The sequence below is a fragment of the Trichosurus vulpecula genome, chromosome 3, assembly GCF_011100635.1.
Source record: "Trichosurus vulpecula isolate mTriVul1 chromosome 3, mTriVul1.pri, whole genome shotgun sequence".
In the NCBI taxonomy this organism is placed as follows: Eukaryota; Metazoa; Chordata; class Mammalia; order Diprotodontia; family Phalangeridae; genus Trichosurus; species Trichosurus vulpecula.
This window is the reverse complement of record NC_050575.1, coordinates 197450961-197471172: the sequence shown is the minus strand read 5'-3', so window position 1 is coordinate 197471172 and position 20212 is coordinate 197450961. Positions and strand designations below refer to the sequence as shown.

General features: G+C 40.0%; 1 protein-coding gene across 1 annotated transcript in view; it reads right to left on the bottom strand.

Moving 5' to 3' along the window:
• The window catches only part of NFATC2 (nuclear factor of activated T cells 2), a 167201-nt gene that overhangs the window by 38355 nt on the left and 108634 nt on the right, over positions 1–20212 (bottom strand). Inside the window, exons 7-9 of the mRNA XM_036752894.1 lie at positions 19382–19437; positions 18669–18795; positions 16426–17121 (exon numbers count right to left, since the gene is read on the bottom strand). Of these exons, the coding sequence (XP_036608789.1) occupies positions 16426–17121; positions 18669–18795; positions 19382–19437 (879 nt within the window). The remainder of the gene's footprint in view (positions 1–16425; positions 17122–18668; positions 18796–19381; positions 19438–20212) is intronic.

Genomic DNA, 20212 nt, shown 5'->3' with positions numbered 1-20212 from the left:
CTTAGTTGATTTGAACCAGAAGAACCCTCTCTAGAGAATGAACAGTAACTGGCACTAGGCTATGGAAATTCAACTATATACAAGCCAATGGACTCAAACCTTATTCAGGAGCTTGCAGAGAGAGCACAGACAAGTAAGACAGTAAATAGACCTCTCCCAGGATCACACCACTTTGGAAGCACTGAAAACTTACAGATCTCCCAGAAGGAGCTGTGAAAGCAGCAGGACAAAAAAACTCTGGCAAACATCCTTCCCCCCCAAAAAGTGAGCCCAGCCTAACACTAAAATAAAGTCCAAAATCAACTAGTAGACTGGAAAAATAAGCAAACAAAAAACTAAATCAACCATAAAAAGCTACTATGGTGACATGGAAGTTCAAGGAAGACACAAACACAGAAGAATACAGTAATTCAAAAATATCTACAAGCAAAACCTCAAAGAAAAATGCAGACCGGACACGAGCCCAACAAGAATTCTTATGAGAGTTAAAGAAATAAAAAGAAGAAAAACAATTTTTAAATCAAATAAAAGAGACCAAACAAAAATTTGGAAAAGAAATGAGAGCTATGCAAGAAAATTTCCAAAAAGAGAATTAACAGCTAAATTAAAGAAGTACAAAAAAATACTGAGGAAAACAACTCCTTAGAAATTAGAATTGGCCAAATGGCAAAAGAGGTACAAAACCTCATTGAAGAAAATAACTCCTTAAAAATTAGATTTGGCCAAGTGGAAGCTAATGACTCCATGGGACATTGAGAGATGATGGAAGAAGTAGGGGTGGTACCCTAAGGATATTTTAGCTTGGAGTCTTTGGACCTCTCTGAATGCCTGGATAACAACTTCTCAAAAACAATGTAAAGTTACATTATGCTTCAGTATTGGATTCAACTAGCTGATCCCAGTGGTCCCCTCCAGACTTGAGATTTTGTCTCTGTAATTCTGTAAATCAAATTACTCATCACTAGATAGCCCCTTCCCAGTGCCCAAATAGCACAATTGCTAAAAATGTTTAAAATTTTAACTTTTTTAAATGGCCAGATTCATCTCTGGCTTTTATGATTCTTCTATTGATCTAGTTTTGTTTTGTTTTCACTATCCAAGAGGCTTTGAACTTGCATCCTCAAAACATCTGCATTTATCTCCTATAAACTAGTAACTACACACACCTACACACATTCCTACCCTTGATATCCTGTGCCCTGCCCTTTTGGGACTGCAGGTGTGAGGAAGCAAGTCTGACAAGAAGGTGGGGAGGGGGTGCAAAAGCAAGGATGCAAATGGTGAAACACAGAGTCTCTTCCTGGGTTGCTCTGAGCCAAAAAGGCTGCCAACCACACTCTGAGGGAGAGGCCACTTTTCTCTAGCATCAGGAACAACCATGGCTATACTTAGTTGTGCATTGTTTTTGCCTTGGTTAAGCAAATGAGTTGTTTGAAATCTAAAAGAACTCAAAGCATTTGTAGAATGAAACATGACCACTGGTTTTGACCAAGCTATAAATAATAGACTTGTTTTTGGAGTTTGTGCTCATAGAATGCTAGGCAGTCAAAACTGGAAGGCCCTTTAAGATGTAGAACACAGAATGGAAGGGAGCTTAGAACTGAGAATGTCAGAGCTAGGAAGGACCTTAAAACATGGAATGTCTGAGTTGGGAAGGGTCTTAGAATACAGAATTCCAGAGCTGAAAGAGACCTTAGAACAAAGAATATCAAAGCTGGAGGAGGAAATAAGGAAAGGAAGGAAAGGAGGAAGGAAGGAAAAGGAATAGAAGAGCCTCTTATGAGACACGTTTTACAAATTTATTGTGTACAACACCATAAGGTATCACTTATTCTATTGACAAAATTCCTTAATTAACTTCTGCTTCAACCAAGAATAGCATTAGCAGATTCTTGAGTCAGTATGAGAACAGAAGAGAATCATAGGATGATAGTTCACAGGATTTAGAACTGGGAAGGATATTAGATCTAGAAACCATCTGGTCCAATCACCTCATTTTCCAGATGAAGAAAACAAGACCCAGAGAGAGGGAGTGACTTGCCCACAGTCACACAGAACACAGAATTCCAGAGCTGGAATGTTTTATATTCATAGTTGTTTGCATGTTTTCATCCCCATTGGAATATGAGCTCCTTGAGGGAAGGGACCTCAATTTCACCTTAATATCCCAGACCTTGGCATAATGCCTGATACATATAGCACAAAAATATGCTAAGGATTAATCTTAAGGTCCCATAACCTACAAGATCAGAAAGTCTACTGATCAACTTTTGATTAATTGGTTTTAAACACCCATCAAATGAAAGAGCTGCCATATGCCTCCAGGTTGTGATGCTAGGCAAGTTACAGGTAATATGGTACACTGAAAAGAAAAATAGATAGATTCAGGAGACTTGGGTTCTAGACCGAGCTTTGGCACCAACCTTGGGGAAGTCACATACTCTATGGGCCTCAGTTTCCTCATTTACAAAGTGAAGGGGCCAGGCTAGATGTTCTCTAAAACCCCTTCCAACTCTGACATTCTATGATTTCCTAAGATCTATGAACCAACTGGGGAATAACCTTTGAAATTTATCATCCCCATTGCCAACTTGTGCAATGGAATGGAATATTTGCCCACCCTAAAATTAACAAGAGCATCCTTTTGACTTTCTCTGGCTGCTGGAAGTAATAGGCTTCAGATGAAACCCATTTTCTGGTTTGCAAAATCCCTAGGATTCCAGTCCAAGTATCCTAAAGAGACAATATTGTCATAAAGTCAACTTCTCAGCCTTCAATTCCTGTCCTAAATGGCCAAGGATAGCGCCACATCAGTTGCCTTGTTGGGGATCTGATTTCATGATGATTAAAGCAAGCTACAGATGTCACCCAAGTCCTTGAAAGCAATGAGATTTGCTGCTGGAGACATGAGGAAGTCCTTGCATCATTCCTTATCTCCGAGAAGTTCCATTTACTGATGACTGAGCTTCTCAAAAGGCAGAAGAGACCCAGATCCCTCCGCATCTTACTTACGTTTTCAACTTCAACACAATCTAGGGTTAAGTTAAAAAACTGTTGAAGAGGTGGGCAATCTTACTATTTCTTGCTAAATTCCATCTCCTGACTTCAGGCTTTTCTGTCCCCTGTGCCTGGAATATTCTCCTTTCCCACCTCTACCTACTGGCTTTCCAGACTTCTTTCTAGATTTAGCTCAAATCCCTCCTTCTTCAGGATGCCTTTCCCAGTCTCTCTCCACCGCATCCTCTATCGCTTCCCTCTGAGGTTACCTTCCATACATTCCAAAGAGAGAGACAGAGACAGACAGAGACAGAGACAGGCAGAGACAGAGACAGAGACAGACAGAAAGACAGAGAGGGAGACAGAGAGAGAGACAGAGACAGAGAAATAGATAAAGAGAGATAGAGACGGAAAGATAGAGATAGATAGATAGATAGATAGATAGATATAGACAGACATATCTCTATTGATCTATCTATCTTCTATGTATATAGTTGTTTGCATGATATCATCCCCATTAGAATATTAGCTCCTTGAGGGAAGGGACCTCAAATTTTCCTTTCTTTCTATGCCCAGTCTTTGAGGTGATGCCTAACATATAATAAACACTTCATAAATATTTGTTGTTAATATGTTGAAATAGTTCCATCATTACTTAAGATTCTAAAAGATTCCCCCCTACTCACCCCCAAGCAAACAGGGAAATATAAAATGCACCAACAGGAAAATGGGTGGAATGGAAGTGAATAGGAATAAACTCTATTCATCTTGAAGACATCAAGATACCCAAAATGCTACTTTTATAAAATAGGGCAGAACAAAAGTTATTCCATAAAAATACATTTCCCAGCAAAACAGAAATTGACAATTTATATTAAGGAGGGTTTTGGGGGGCAGAGAGGGTGACAGTGTCCAGGTAAAGAAAGAGCGATTTATATTATCATAAAACTGTTGGTTAATTAAACCCTCAACTGACCCTGACTATGAAATAACTGGGCATGCCTTCGACAATTTCCCCAAAGACTAGATTATGAGGGATATACCTGAAATAAAACAAAATAAACCATTCAGATGGGCCCCAAGGTCAGAACATATCCAGCCCAATCTCCCATATTTTCAACTCCTACATATGATTAGATTTAATGATTTCCAAGTTCTTTTCCAGTTCTAATGAATAGAGTAATCATAAACTATAAAATAATATATGTGCAGCTCGGTGGCATAGTGAATACAGTGCTGCAGCTGGAGTCAAGAAGTTCAAATCCGGCATCAGACACTTCCTAGATGTGTGACCCTGGGCAAGTCGCTTACCCCTGTTTGCCTCAGTTTCCTCATCTGTAAAATGAGCTGGAGAAGGAAATGGTAAACCACTCTAGTATCTTTGCCAAGAAAATCCCAAATGGAGTCATGAAGAGTCAGACATGACTGAAAAATGACTGAATGACAACAAAATATGATAAGCACTGTGGCACATGTCCAGCACAGGGTACTGGATTTGTAGTCAGGAAGCACTGGGTTCAAATCCCACCTCAGATACTTACCAGCTCTATGACCCTGGGTAAGTCACTTAACTTGTGTGTCTCAGTTTCATCATCTGTCAAATGAGGGGGTTGGACTTGATGGCCTCTAAAAGTTCCTTCCAGCCCTAAATCAATGATCCTATGAAAGTACTTTGAAAAATATTCGGTACATGAAATTAAAGGAGAGAAATGCAACAAACATCTTTAAGTAGTGGGCTAAAGGTCAGCACTAACAAAATATTAAACCCTAGAATGTTATGCATCTGGAGCCCCGGCTTAGGCCGCCTCCCCTCACAGCTGGCACTCATCTCTCATGATAACAGGCCATTAGGGCAGAGTTAATTTTTACTATTTATTTAATGGGACATTCACTCCAGAGCCACAAGCCCATTCTAATTCAGAGACAAAAATTCCCCCTAAAAAGCCAAAGTCAATAAAAAGACCCATCTTGGCAAACATCTCCCAGGTCTGAGTCGCTAATGATGTACCCTCTGGCCTTCTGTGTAGGGGCCGTCTGCTCTCTTCATTTCAGACCCTGGCTCTGGAAAGTGAAGAGTGTGGCATAAGTGCATCACTAGTCTGGAAGTAGGCTTTGTGGTTGGTTTTGTATGTACAGTCCCAAGTAACATCGGTACATTCCTCCAGGAGCAACTGGTTTTCAGAATTTCAGAACTTGTTGGGTTTGTTTTTGTTTTGTTTTGTTTTGTCAAGAGCCATCTGGAAGGTGGCTCCTTAAATACTGGGAAGGGGAGGGGTGACAAAGCTTACCAGCTCGACCAAAATAGGAACACAGAATCATAGATTGAGAGCTGAAAAGGACCTTTGGGGACACCAAAATCCAATCTCCTCAATTTGTAGAAGATATAGAGGGTCTATGATTCACCCCGGGTCTTCCTGGTAGTATCTGAGGCAAGATCTGAACTCGGGTCCAGTATTCTGAGAATTCCAGTCCCTCAAAGCAATATGTTTCAGGAAAGGCTTCTTTAGTCTTTATTCACTAGCACTGGAGACTTTACAGAGAAACCTCATGTTTTGTCCACGGTCACCCAAGTGTAGAATTAGGTGGGAGATCCACTCTCCTGGTTCCCAGACACAAGATCACGGGTGGATAAAGAGGGATATGGTAAAGCAGAAATTGGGGAGGGGAGTGCAAAGAGAAGGAAAGGGAATGTGTCTCCCAATCTTTTTACTGTTCTTCATGTGCAAAAGCTATATGGATAATTAACCCTCAAGCACCTGAGTAAGCTAAGATTTTACGGAGCCTCAGAAGTCTCTCCTGACACTCTGAATGCCCCTTGCCTTCTGTGACCTTGGTGTGTCAAATAAACAAAACATGGAATTCTTCATAATCATAATAAACACTAATAATTTACATTTATAGAGTGTTTTAAAGTTTATAAAACACTTTTCTTATAACCCCATACTGATGTAACAATTTATTTCTATAGCACTTTACAGCTTACAGGTAGATGGTACAAGTATTATTAGCTACAATTTTAGAGATGAGGAAAATGACCCACAGAGGAGTATAGTGACTTGTCCACAGTAACATGGCCAAGTTTTACAATTTTAAGTCCGGTGCTTTTTCCACCAGACTAGAGAGGCGGAATAGTTCAATGGAAAGAAAATTGGGCTTGGGAGCAGAATTCCTTACTTTGAGTTCCGACTCTGATCATTAGTAGCTATGTGACTTTGGGGAAGTTGCTTTACCTCTCTGGGGTTCGGTTTCCACATCAATAAAATGGGGATATGAATACTTACACCACCTATTCCCATGAGGTACTAGGACTAGAGTGATCTATATGGAAATAAAGGCTGTTATCATCAATATTATTTATAGCACTATGCCTCTGAGGATCAACGTAGCTCTCATACTATGATTCTGGGTCCCCAAAGCCTTGCAGGAACTTCCTAAGTGATGGCTTGACCTGAAAGTTGCCTCCTCACCCCTGGTTCTTTTGCTGTTGTCCTTCCACCTCAGGAGAGCCCCGCTTGAGTGGCCTCCTGGGACGGCTGTGGCAGTCTCGGCCCACGGGCTCCTCTCGGCGGATGGCAAGCTCTCTGTGGACTTCGCATGACTTTCTGAATAGGAAGTGCTTTGTAACAAACTTGCCCATGGGCACTGTACTGACCCAATTAAAGATTCCCAACTTGGCGAACAAAGAGGTGCCAGTGAAATGATGCTTTTTAATAACTGCATTCATTTCCCTGTTTCCTCCACCCAAAAGAGGGATCCTCTGTGTATTTCGCCCATTTCAGGATATTCATCTATTGGAATCCCTCTGTCTATTGAATACTTGTGATTGGATCATTTTGATAGATGCCAACTACCACGATAACAATGATTGTGTGCAATTAGTTGGTGCGCTTCACCAGGGGAGCACACCACATCTGACAAACAGTAATTATGTCTCAGAACAGTCCTCTGAGCCAGGCACTGCAGCCCTTCTGCAGATAAACATCCCGAGGCACTCAGGGACTCTCAGAAGGGGACACAGAAATCCATCACAGGGGAGGTAGTATGTGACTTTGGACTAGTTATCCCATGTCTTTGACTCTCAATTTCTTCATCTATAAAGTGGTGATAATTATACATGCACCACCTACTTCATGAAAGCTATTCAATCAGTAAAGATTTATTAAATATTTATTGTGAATCGAACTGTGAGAGGATATAAATAAAAGCACTTTCTAAACTATGAAACCAAACTAAAATGAACAGGACTTCCTTAGCTCTTATACTTTCTCTAAAAGATGCACTGATATGATGGAAGAATACATGATTTAATAGAAAAGGCTCTGGATTTGTCAATAATAGATTTGAGTCTGTGTCCTAGCTTTACCATTTATTAGCAATGTAACTTTGAAAAAGTCACTTGGGCTTTTCTGAACTTTTTTTTCAGCTGTAAAATTGGTACATTTGTACAGCCCAAATCACAAGGGTATTGTCGGGATCAAATGAGAAAATGAATGTAAAGCAACAGACAAACCTGAGCTACAGTTATTATTCTGGAAATAGATCAAGACTGGGATAAGTGTTGTCTCCACAATAATAGTATAGAGCTATGCTCTCCTTTTTTTTAAAAGTACTCATATGGTAATATCTCGATTGTATACTACTATTTGTATAATGTTTTATAGTTTAGAAAGTTCTTTCACTTATAACCTTTCCCAGTAACTAACCCAAAGTCACATAGTTAACATGGAGCTAAGACTCAGATCCAGAGCTTTTTAATCTGTTATTTGGGCTCCTTTTAGGGGCACCTAGGAGGTGCAGTGTTTAGAGAACCAGGCCTAGAGTCAGGAAGACTCATCTTCCTGAGTTCCAATCTGGTCTCAGACACTTCCTAGCTGGGAGACCCTGGGCAAGCCACTTAACCCTGTTTGCCTGCTACCTCATCTATAAAATGGGCTGGAGAAGGAAATGGCAAAACTACTCCAGCATCTTTGCCAAGAAAACCCCAAATGGGGTCACAGAGAGTCAGACATGACTAAAAAAAATGACTGAAATGAATGGGCTCCTTCTACCTTATTTCTCCTCCACTACACCATATTTAATACAGTTGCTTGTCTGTTATTACTAGTCAAATATAGGCAGTGAGAGGTTTCTAATTGAAGACAGACTCGTTTGTTAATAAAAGATTTGCTTCCATTTTTCCTTGGGAACAGGAATATATAATCTGAACTGCTGTTCACCAATTGATCAGTTAGCCTATGAAAAACAGTTTTAGATGTGCCCGGCATATTCCATTTATCTGTGTGCTTTTGTGTAACTAAATGTCAGAGCTGGAAGGGAGCTTAGAGATCATCCAGTGGAAACTCTTCATTTTCCATTTCAGGACATTGAGGCTCAGAGATTCGCCCACAAGGTCACATAAGTAATGACAAACTTGGAACTACTCCATTCTCTTGGTTCTTAGGCCAGTGTTTTTCACCTGCACCACACCTCCTTCCTTTGAAAATACATATTCTTATCAAATGCCATAAAAGAACTACCTTATCGGGCCTTCAGAGGTAGGAATTTCCTGCTCTTTGAGTCTTATGCCTCATCCCATAGCATCTTAAGATCATATGTGATAGACAATCAGAGCTGGAAAGAACCTCAGAACTGAGGGGAACTCTTAAGAACTGGGAGGAAGCTTAGAGATCGCCTAGCCCAACCTTCATCTTTCTAGTGACATGTTGCCAAATTATAGTAAAAAAAAATGACAAATTGGTATCCAGGGAATGTAGGGGAAAGCATTTCAGTAGACCTGAGAAGGTATATGAACTTTCCTAAGCATTTGGAATCATAGACTTAGAGAATCTAAGCTGTAAGGAACCTCAGAGATCACCTAGCTCTATCTATAAGGCAACAGCTCCTTCTACAACAGCTGATTCACTAAGAGAAGCAGCATGGCCATGCGGATTCAGAGTTGGTGTCAGCATCAGAACGAGCTGGCCTCTGACATATTCTGGTTGTGTGACTTCAGGCAGCTCTCTAAGGCTACTGCATAACTGCAAAAGTATTGGCATTCTTCATTAGTAGAGGGAGTTTCTTCACTGAGAGTCCTATATACTCATGGAATCATGGGTTCAGACCAAAAAAAAACCAAACAAACAAACAAACCTAAAACAACTTCTGTGTGCCTTGCTTGTGGGGTTATCTTAATGCTCTAATGGGATAATTTATATATAGCATTTTGGATATTTTAAACCACTATATACATTTAGTTGTTAGTAATCGACCAACAAACAATTATTATGGATCTATTAAGTGCCACAAGTCACTAGGTACCTGGGGTGCGAATTCAATGCATGAAACATTCCCTATTCTCAAGGAGCTTACATCCTAAGCAGGAAGCAATGGGTGGGTGGGTGGGGAAGCACAGAAAGATATGTAAGCATATATGGAATAAATATAAAGAGAATAAATATAAATATAAATTCATTTGGGAGGGATAACACTAGCATTTAGAGGAATCAGGATTTTGCTTACGTACTACTAATGCAAAGTTAAGGGCAGGTCCTGGAAAGTTCATTCATTCACAGTTTCATACACAGTCATCATTTCTCTTCTCTTTGTATATTGAAACGCACCTATTTCTGGATGTTTTAGTTCATGATAAAGAAGACTTTTTTAACCCAAAAACAATTCCCACGAACAATATTCTCCCATTCATCCCATGATACGATGACCAAGTAGCTAAACACTCACTTCAGATAGTAACGCTGAAGTCAGGGAAGAGAAGGATCAGGTCATTCACAGGGTCGGCAGAATCCTTTCCAAAACAACCTTCTTTGCTGGCTGAGTGCTGATTTATTTCAAGGAAAATCTGATATGTGAACTAATCCATTTGCATGGAGCCCACCAAGGATCTATGTTAAGAGACTCTCAGTGCATTGTCCCCACAGCAAAAAGAAAATTTGTTTAGCTAGAGGGGGCTCCCACAGTACTTTCCTGAGCGTTTGGAATCATAGACGTAGAGAATCTAAGCTGAAAGGAACCTCAGAGATTCACATTCAGTCCCTCCATAAAGAGCTACTTTGAGAATTGTGATTAAAGGCTCTTGCCAACTTCTCCCCCTAGTCAGTCTTCAATTTTTTGGTTTATAAAGTAGTAATAGTAACCCCACTCCAACTGGAGTATGACTGGTGAACAAATGTAATGTGGTACCATTTACTCATTAATAGATAAAAGGACAAGCTTTTCGATAAATGAGAGAAGAATCTCATTTTACTCTACATTCAGGGGAGGGGAATGTAATGGTTTGTACAAATAAAGAATGTTGTCGAAATTTGTGTGTGTGTATGTGTGTGTGTGTGTGTGTGAGAGAGAGAGAGAGAGAGAGAGTCACAGTGCCTACCCCTCTATATCTTTACTTCCTAGTTTCACGATCTGCAAAGGTCTCTACTTAATATTATTACCTAGACTAGAGGATCATAGAGTTGTAGAGCCAGAGCTGGAAATGACCTTGAGGAGGACATCTAATTTTACAGACTTTACTAGGACATAGGAAAGTTAAGAGACCTACCTGAAGCCACATCGGTTTTAAGTGTCAAGGCAGGACTGGAACCCAGATCTTCTGAGGGCTCAATTTTTCCACTTTGGAGGATGTAGGTAGGAGTCAAAGGGTTGGGTAGGCACTGAGGCTGCTTACTTAGCACCTAAGAGAATGAACCAATAGAACTCCCCCAAAAGTCTTTTTTTTTTAAGTAATTAGTCTTTTCAAGAGAATGTTCCTGTTTTCAGGAAGGTGGCCAAAGGGATTGCTGTGCTGGTAGTTAATCAGTGAGCATGGGCTAAAGGCTTTACAGGGGTTTGTGTCTTCATTATCAAGGTTTGCCTCACTCTGAGGGAACCCAAAGCACATTCTTTTATAAAGTCTGTTCTAGAGGCCTGTGACTCCACCTTCTATGTATTCTGCAGCTGATTTTCACAACTTTAGAGTATGTGGGAAATATGAATTGATAGCGATGAGTAGAAAGGAGAAAGTTTCAGCCTCTTTAAGAGGCAGCATCGTGTAGAAGTACTGCATTGGACGTCAGAGGACCTGGGTTCCCATGCCAGTTCTACCACTTACTATACATGTGGCCTCAGCTTCTCTCATTCTCAATTTTGTCATCTGTAAATTGGAGTTGGCCTACCTAATTTTTAAGGTTTCTATTAGTTGGTGGGAATTGAGATTAGAAACAAGTGAGCAAGGAATAAAACTACTGAGATCATGGGATAAAACAGAATTTTAGAACAGCAAAAGACCTTCAAGATCATCTACTCCTACCAACCCCTCCCTATGTTACAGATACGGAAACTGAGGCCCCAGAAGGTTAATGGCTTGTCCAGGGTCACACAAATAGTTTATGACAGAGCAGGTATTCAAACTCAGGTCTTCTGACTGCCAAGTCATACAATGTTTACACCATACCAGGCTGCCTAATTTGGGTACCAGTTAGAGGACTATATTCAACTGGTGAAGAGAGGAAAACAAGTATTTGTGCAGATGAAGAAACTGATTCTCATCAGTGATGCTGCAATCCAACCCAGCTCAGTAACTATTTCTGGGAGTTACTCATGTGTCCCAGGTGTAGTCAAAGCCGTAAGAAGAGAAAGCATACAGGATAAGATGAGAAAGAAAACAGGGGACCACAAGCATAAAAGACCATGTAACTCCTCCTCTTAGGAAGGCTCATTTACTTGGCAAAACGACTAATTTTTGCTTATGTAAAAATTAAAAATTTGCTTATAGCAGAATTAAAATATTTGTTATATCAGAATTTCAGACCAGCCAAATGAAATCCTAAGAATTAGAAGAATACAGAAAGCCGTGAAGACTGAGAGGAGGGTGTTGAAGAGACCCATGAAACAAGATAAGACACCAAGGCAAGGGAAAAGGTGACCTTGTGGTGGATGTATAAAGGAAGCAGCAAGCTCAGTCAAATAAATAGAAGGATGGAAAGAGGGCAGGTAACAATAAAAATACTCATTACACACAGACTGTGGAACTTTAAAGCTGCTAGGAAACTTGGAGATTAATCCCCTCATTTTGAAGATGATTAATTTCAATGATGGCAGGCTGCATTTCATGCTTATTTCCATTTAAAAATATAGTAATCCAATGGGGTGGGTAGTAGAAATTTTAGAGATAAGAAAATTGAAATGACTTGCTCGAGGATTACAAAGCTAATGAATGGCAAAGCCCAAACTTTAACAGAGGACTTCTCCTTCTAATTCTATGGTTCCTCCCATTGTATAATGCTGGTATGGAAAGAAGGAAGGAGGGAAAGAAAGAAGGAAGGAAAGAAGGAAGGAAGGAAGAAAGGAAGGAAGAAAGGAAGGAAGGAAGGAAGGGAGGGAGGGAGGAACATAGGAAGGAGGGAGGGAAAGAAGGAAGGAAGAACGAAAAGTGGGAGGGAAGGAGGAAAGGAAGGAAGGAAGGAAGGAATGTAGGAAGGAGGGAAGGAAAGAAGGAAGGAAGAAAGGAAAGCAGGAAGGAAGAAAGGAAAGCAGGAGGGAAGGAGGAAAGGAAGGAAGGAGGGAGGGAGGGAAAGAAGGAAGGAACATAGGAAGGAGGGAGGGAAAGAAGGAAGGAAGAAAGGAAAGTGGGAGGGAAGGAGGAAAGGAAGGAAGGAAGGAATGTAGGAAGGAGGGAGGGAAAGAAGGAAGGAAGAAAGGAAAGCAGGAGGGAAGGAGGAAAGGAAGGAAGGAAGAAGAAGGAAGGAAGGGAGAGATAGCTATATTTCCAAAACATCATTCCACTCCATATCCATAGAAACACTTGCTGAATGATCCTAGGCCAGCAGTTCAGTTCACTTCTCTGTCCCTCCCCAGTTTCCCATTCTTTGTACTTCCTTCCTCACACAGTTGTGGTGAAGATCCGGTGAGAAAGAAGCCTATTTTGAGTGCTTTAAAACTTCAAGTGCTATATGAACGTGAACTATCATGATTTGTATTTTTACAAAAGAGCAGGTGAATCTTCTTCACCAATAACTCTTGTTTTCACATGGGAATTATTTTCCCCAGACACACATGTAGAAAGATGAATTTAAAAAATACTTAGGGGGAAGCTGGCTGCAAAAATACTAAGATAAATGAAAAATATACAAACACTGAATTTTTACCACTCCTGTATAAACATGAGGATTATGCAAAAGGAAGAGAGAGTATAAATGGGCTTTCCCAAAGGCAGAATCCCCACTGAATTTTAATGTCAAATAGAAGCAACCCATTTCTGAATTTTAAATATATATAGGGAGAAAATAGTCCTAAAGACCTTAAGTTTTCCCTCACGTCTCCCAGAAAGGGATTAGAGAAATCCCAATCACTATATCAATTTTCATGCACAAAAATGAAATAAAAAATGAATGTCAAAAAAGAAACTGTACCCACATTAGGTAATGCCAGCCACGCAGATTGTGAACATTTTCCATGAATGTGTAGGATGGAATGCATCTGTTACGATTATCTTAATATCCCACAGACTTAGAGCCAAATTTTCACCCACATCTTCACAGGTGCAAAAGCTGTGGGTGCATTTTTTGGCCCAGGATTTGGAATAACATGCCCACACTTGTCCCTCTCCAAGAAGACTGGCCTTCCATGCTATGTTCAACCCACAAACAACAGCAGGATAGTTGATTTTTAATGGAGCCGCTGGCTTGAAGTTGCTGTCCAGCCTCTTTCCATCTGGCTCCAGTCTGCACTGTCCTAGGCAGAGCCAAAGCTTAAGGACAACTATTGGCAGAGCCAAGGGGTTCTTGCTGTAGGGATCTCAAATGATCTAGATTTAGAGTCAGAAGGAACCTTAGAGATCATTTTCTCTAATTCTCTCATTTTATAGAGAAGCAAACTGAAAGCCAGAAAGATGAAGTGATTTGCCCAAGGTCACCAAATACATAGTAAAGTGGGAATTCAAACCCAGGCTCTCCAATTCCAAATCCAGTGTTCTTCCTACTCTACCACATTTTCCTCTGTTAACAGTGTTACCACATTTGACTTTTTAAATCATTTCTTTCTAAACAAGCAGCTTTTAAAATTAAGAAGAAGCCATGATCTGTCCAGTTATTCAAGTCTTTTCGCCTTCCTCCACCAGAAAGATGTCTTTGGCTTTTTAGGTCTCTGAGAAGGGCTCAGCACTTGAGTTCTCACCCTAAAATTTAAAGTTTCATCATCCAGATATCTTCAAGCATCTCTGCAGTTTACAGATATGGTTGAGTAGGATGACAGAATTTGGAGATGGGACAGAAGGACCCTAGAGATTGTATTGTTCAACCCCATCATTTAGGTGACTTATGTTTGCTGTGATGGGATGAGTCATTTGGAACAAAGGAATGGCTCTCTTAGACACTGTCCAAGGTAACTGTTTCTTTGTTTTAACAAGAGATAAGAAAATGGAACCAGCTGGTTCATCCCTTAATCTAAAGTCAAATTCAACCCAAGAAGGAGTAGATTTGGGCAGGGGGAGGTGGATATCTCCCACCAGTGATTCATTTATTTCACAAAATCAAACAGTAGAAGGGAGTTCAGAAGTCACTTAGTCCAACCCCTATTTGAGCAAGAATCTTCTCTCTAGCATCTCCAACAAGTGTTCATCAAGTGGATCTTTAAAATTTCTAGTGAGAGGGAACTCTCTACCTTCCTGAGGAAGTCTTTTCAACAGCTTAAAATATTAGAAAGGTTTTCCTTAAATCAAGCCAAAATCTGCCTCTCTGCATCTTTTACCCACTGTTCTTAGTTCTGCCCTTTGAGACAAAGCAAACCAAATCTATTCTCTCTTCCCTGTGACGGCCTCTCAAATATCTGAAGAAAGCTGCCATGTCTCCAACCTACAAATGAAGAGATTTAAATGAAAATCTCTGCATTTGTAGGTGGATTTATAGATCATGTCATTTAGGACACAAATCCCTAGACACTTGGAGAGAAGTATATATATTGTTCCTTCAATGATAAACATCATTTATAAAGTCCCAAGGGAAACGAAGTGTGCCTCGTCAGTTAATTTTCTGGAAAACTGACACTTCACAGGGTAATACACATAATTTCCTTTATGATTTATGATCATTGAATGCTATACCATTCTTTACAATAGTGATGCCATCAGGAGTTATTAAGAGTTGATTGATCTGGCACTACTAAATAAAGCCAGACTGCAGGAATTTTTGAGTTATTATGTCTGTTTTTTTGGTAATTGTCCTGTCTCTTCCCTTGCTATTGGCTTGGCCCTCCTTGTGACTTTAGTGTGTCAGGCTGTAGAGGACATCTTTCTCCCTTTCTAATCTGCTGTCAGCTGATAACCAAGCTTGACAGAACCGTGTGAAAAATCAGTGTAAATAGGCTATGAATCAGTGCCTGAAATGCTTTCCTATGAATAAGCAGATGAGCATTGTATCTTCTATTTTGGCTTTTTGGAAATTTTGTTTGCTGCCTTCCTGGTTCTCAGGTGTGTTCCAGAGGGTTAAATTGTAAGAATAATTAATGGCTGGTAATGGCAAAAATTTCCTTTCCCAAAATATATTTTCCAGTGAGCAATAAATTATGCCATGTCCTGCCCCCTTCCCCTCCTCTTTCCATCTCTAGGCTTCCCTGTCCTCCACTAACTAGAAGCAAATTTTGGATCATATCCGAGCTCTATCCATATCCCCTGGTGCTAGTCATAGGGCAAAGAGTGACATGGCTGTTTCTTCACAAAAATAACCCATTGGCTACTTTGCTAATGAGCCAAGCCACCTACAAATAAGAGGGGAGGATTCAAATCAAGCTTCCCTGCAGCCTTTCCTTGGGCCCAACAACCGTATCTATTGGGTTCCCAACAAAGGAAATCCATTGTTTCTAACTCATCAATGTACTACTGTTCAGCCAGGACATCTGCAAAGCTTGGCCTGCAGCACTACCCCTTACCCCACCCCCACCCCCCATACACACACACTCTATGTCCTGATCTATATAAAATGTTCAATAAGCTTTTTTCTTATTTTTCCACCCCCAAGATATCAAGAGGGTGTTATAAAGTGTTATTTTTTTCTCCCTACAAGAATAGAAGGGAGTTGGAAAGCCTCCTCTTCTTGTTTCTCCACTTTCAACCTCAGCTTGGCAAATGGAGAGAAAATGCTAGCAATTTAAACCAACCCTGTTCCAAATCACAGGGGTGGGAAGAGGGAAGGAGAAAGTCACTATTAGGATGTAAGGGGTTGTCTTTTTTTTTTTTTTTGAGCTTACAAGCCCAGTGGCTGCCCATTATTGGCAAAGTGGTTTTTACAAATGTATATGCATATAGAATCAATGAACCATAGGGCTGGAAGGGGCCTCAGAGATCATCTAATTTACAACCCAGAGTGGGACCGGGACTTGTCCAAGGTTATACATTCTTTCTTGCTCTTTTTCTAGGGGATATAGGAGTTTCTGTGAAGACAATGATAAAAACAAGCATCTTACCATCATCCAAATAGGCCTGGTCCAGGTTCTGTTCCTGCTTAATAGTCACTCCTGCTGGTAATACTTCCTTTTGGTCATTAACGGGTGGTCCATTTTTAGCAGCTCGTTGACTTGTAGCATTCTGTTGTTGAATTACCGTAGGATAGGAGCTTGGACTTATCCTCTGTGCTTGGCTGACTTGGGGTGGATTAGGCCGGGCAGCACTGGACGTAAAATTTTCACAGCACATGATGTGTTGGAATTCTTGGTGGGTTCCACACCTCACCTGCTGATTGGTTGGAGAATAGTGAATCACTGGAGAAGATTGCTGATTGGTTGGAGAGTGGTGGAGCAGAGCTGAATTCTGGCCTGGAGAGCCAGCATGCATGAGCACTGATCGGTGAGCATCTGAAATGGAGATGGAGGAGGCCATCAAAGTGGGCTGCTGGTAGCCCAAGAGGCTGGGGCTCAAGCTCTTGCTCCTCTGGTATATTACAGCTGTTGAATTCTGTTGTTGGTACCGAGAGTCGGGAGAAGATAGACCTGAGCGGAACTGTTGGCATGATGCCATAGTGGCCACAAGACAGGAAGGGGACTCAGTGACCATTGTGTGTTGTGAATAGTAAGGCTGTGTTACTGTTCCCAAGGCACTGTGCACTGTATTGCAGATTAAGGCAGGATCATATTCATCAATAGGTTCTGTTTTGATGGATGGAACTAGAATAAAGCATGTACAGTACATTATTCTTAATGAGCAGCTGAAAGACAATGTAAAATCTTCCTTGCCCTAACAAGAGACCTAGGGTAATGCACACCTCTTCCATTTTGTACCTTTCACCAGGTTAAATGGATTAACGAATGGAATGCAGAGTCTCTCTAAGAAATAGATGTTAAAAATCAAGTACATGCTGAAGACTCAAGTAAGACAAAAACCAAAATAAACTGTGAAGAACTGAATCCATTCTTTAAAACAGTGAGCCACCTAAAATAAAAAAGTTCAAAACTGACGACTCCAATTCTTTGCCCACTGTTATACTGGGCTTTGGCCCTGGTCGTGATCAGGCACTCCAAGGCCAAAGACTATGTTGGAGGATATTTTCGCCACAAATTTTATGTTATGAAAGTGCTATAAAATGTAATTGAAAAACCGTCCTTTTTGCCTGTGGAGGACAGGATTCAAAATGAGGCTTTCACACGATTCTATGTTGTATTTAAGCTTCAGTGATTTAACCACCAACATTTACGGTTTATTACATCAGCTCTAATGCCTCCAATGCTCTGGAGCAGACACATTTTAATAAGGGCTGGATCGGCTACATTAGGCAGAATGAGAGCCAGCGCAAACCCACAACCATCACTTAAATGAAACCAAATTGGGGGTAGGGAAGCCAGAGACAGCTTCATGACTTTCTTTCTTGCTTTCAGGAGCCTATAAGCTCCTATGTTTGGCCTGGGACAGGAAATTACACATTTTGATGATATTCTCTCATTCTATGTTTCCCGTCCTGGGAATGTGGCAAAGTCTGGATCACCCCTTGGGAAGATCGTGACCTACTTTCCCAAGTTAAAAAAAATCACCCTAAGCCTTCTGGTTTACCTTGGTCACAAGTAGAATTGGAAGAAGGAGATCCATATTGAATAAGTCAATATAAAAAACAATAAGCGCAACAGAACTGTATTGTACAGAGAGATGAAATTCAAAGGGGCCCTGGGGAAAATAAAGTTTTTTTCTGTTATTATCTTATTATATTTAATATTTTTTTCTTATCAATAGGTAGACAGGTTTTATTTCGGAGTTTAGTCTTCATTTTGTTCATTTGTTTTTATTTGTTGAAACTGTATGCTTTACTATAAAATTTAGTTTTAAAATAATTTTTAAATTTTATATTTCAATTAACATACTTAAATTATTTTTAAATTTAAATTAATTTTTTTTTATATAAAGGGAAAGAAATTTTACCCTAGTCAGCACCATAACATACTGAATAGAAATAGCTTATGTTAGTCTTCCACCAAGTGTCTTCACACAATCATAACTTATTCCTAGATTATATACCTCATGAAGTTCTCATTTGTCTATGCTCACATGTCTGTTCCACACAGATACATAATTTTTAGCTGCCAAAGGTACCATGGGTCAGACATCAGTTCTTCACTAAGTCAGCAAACTTATGAACCATCTTTTAAGAAAAGGGATGAACAAATCTAGATATAAGGCATCCCCCTTCCTTCCCTGAATGACTGCTCCCAAGGGGCAGAATTACCTGGATGGTAAGTAAAATGTTGAGGTTGGCTTCTTTTTCTTTTCCCATTGATGACATAGAAGTTCACCTTCACAGGGGTGCGGATATGCTTGTTCCGATATTCAGGTATTTCAACAAAAAGCATACTCTGAAAGGATGAAGCTGTTATTAATTAAGATGAAGCATGAGCTATATTTCCTACCTCAATGTTGCAATCAATTACAGGGAAATCCCTTGCCATTCCATGTAACAGGGATCTCTTTCTGACAGGTTGCCTAGGGGCTGGATAAATTCCAGACAAGCCGAGAAACATTTATTAACAGCTTATTATATGCCTGGAGCTGTCCTTAGCCCTAACGATACAAAGAAAGGCAAAAAATGATCCCTGCCTTCAAGGAGTTCACACTCTAGTAGAGGGAGACAACTTAGAAACAAACGGTGTGCAAGCAAGATACATACAAGATAAACTGGGGGTGATATCAGAAGGAAAGCCAAAGTTTATAGGCAAAAATGTATTCACAGGCAATTCAGTTTTTCAATACCAATAATCTCCATTACCAACAGGGCATGTTTATCATTAATTACAGGCTACAAGGAAGGAGATATGGGCTCCCAATTAAGAATATCATATTCTGTTACAGTAGATATCACCATTTAAAATCCAGTCACTCTCTGCCCCTCTAGTTTGATACAATATCCTATCATCTAGAAAATATTGTCATTTGCACACTTACAGGCTGGCTCTTATCTTTATCCACTGTGGCTTCCATCTCCCAAATTTGTTGCCCATCTGAAAAAAAAAAATCAATATTGACAGGTTTGAAGACATTATTAGAAAGTTAAGGCTTAAAATACTAATTTAGTATCACTGTCCTAAAAGTAGTGTTTTCATGCCATCATTAACAATAGAAACAACAGCTGGAGAAGTTTCTATACCCCAGATAGGATATGATGATTTGATTTTAGCTTTTCTCCACTGTCAAAAAATACAGAGAAATCAAGTGAAATGTTTTAAAATCACAACATGAAATCAATGGTTTAAATATTTCCTAAATCTCAGGGTAGGTAGTTGTTTTGGGACATGAGACACATCAGAATAGAACCTGAATGGCTTTTAAATTTTCAATTAAAGCACAAACTCTACAAAGTCACACATTTTTATGATGTTTTATAATTTACAAAGTACAGTGACGCATGTTTTTGTCACTTGCTATTCAAAACAACTCTGTGAATCAGCGAAAACTACTATCTGTCTTTTGGAGAGAAGCTACTTGAGTTTCAAAAAGATGGAAGTGACTATCCCAGAGTCACAACTGTTTAGTGATGAAGGTGAGACGAATCCATGTTTCCTGTCTATAAGTCAACAGTTTTCACTGAAGATGAACATTATTTTTTTCCACTCATGAACAAAATATAAGAACAAATAAGGCATCCCACTAGGAAAGAAGAGACTTTCCTTGCCAAGTACCTCTAATATCCCCTTAGAAATATAACTTGGTTTTCTTTTGGGTGGAATCAGGCTGCAGCTACACCACTGAATACAAGAAAGTTTTTCTGCCTAATTT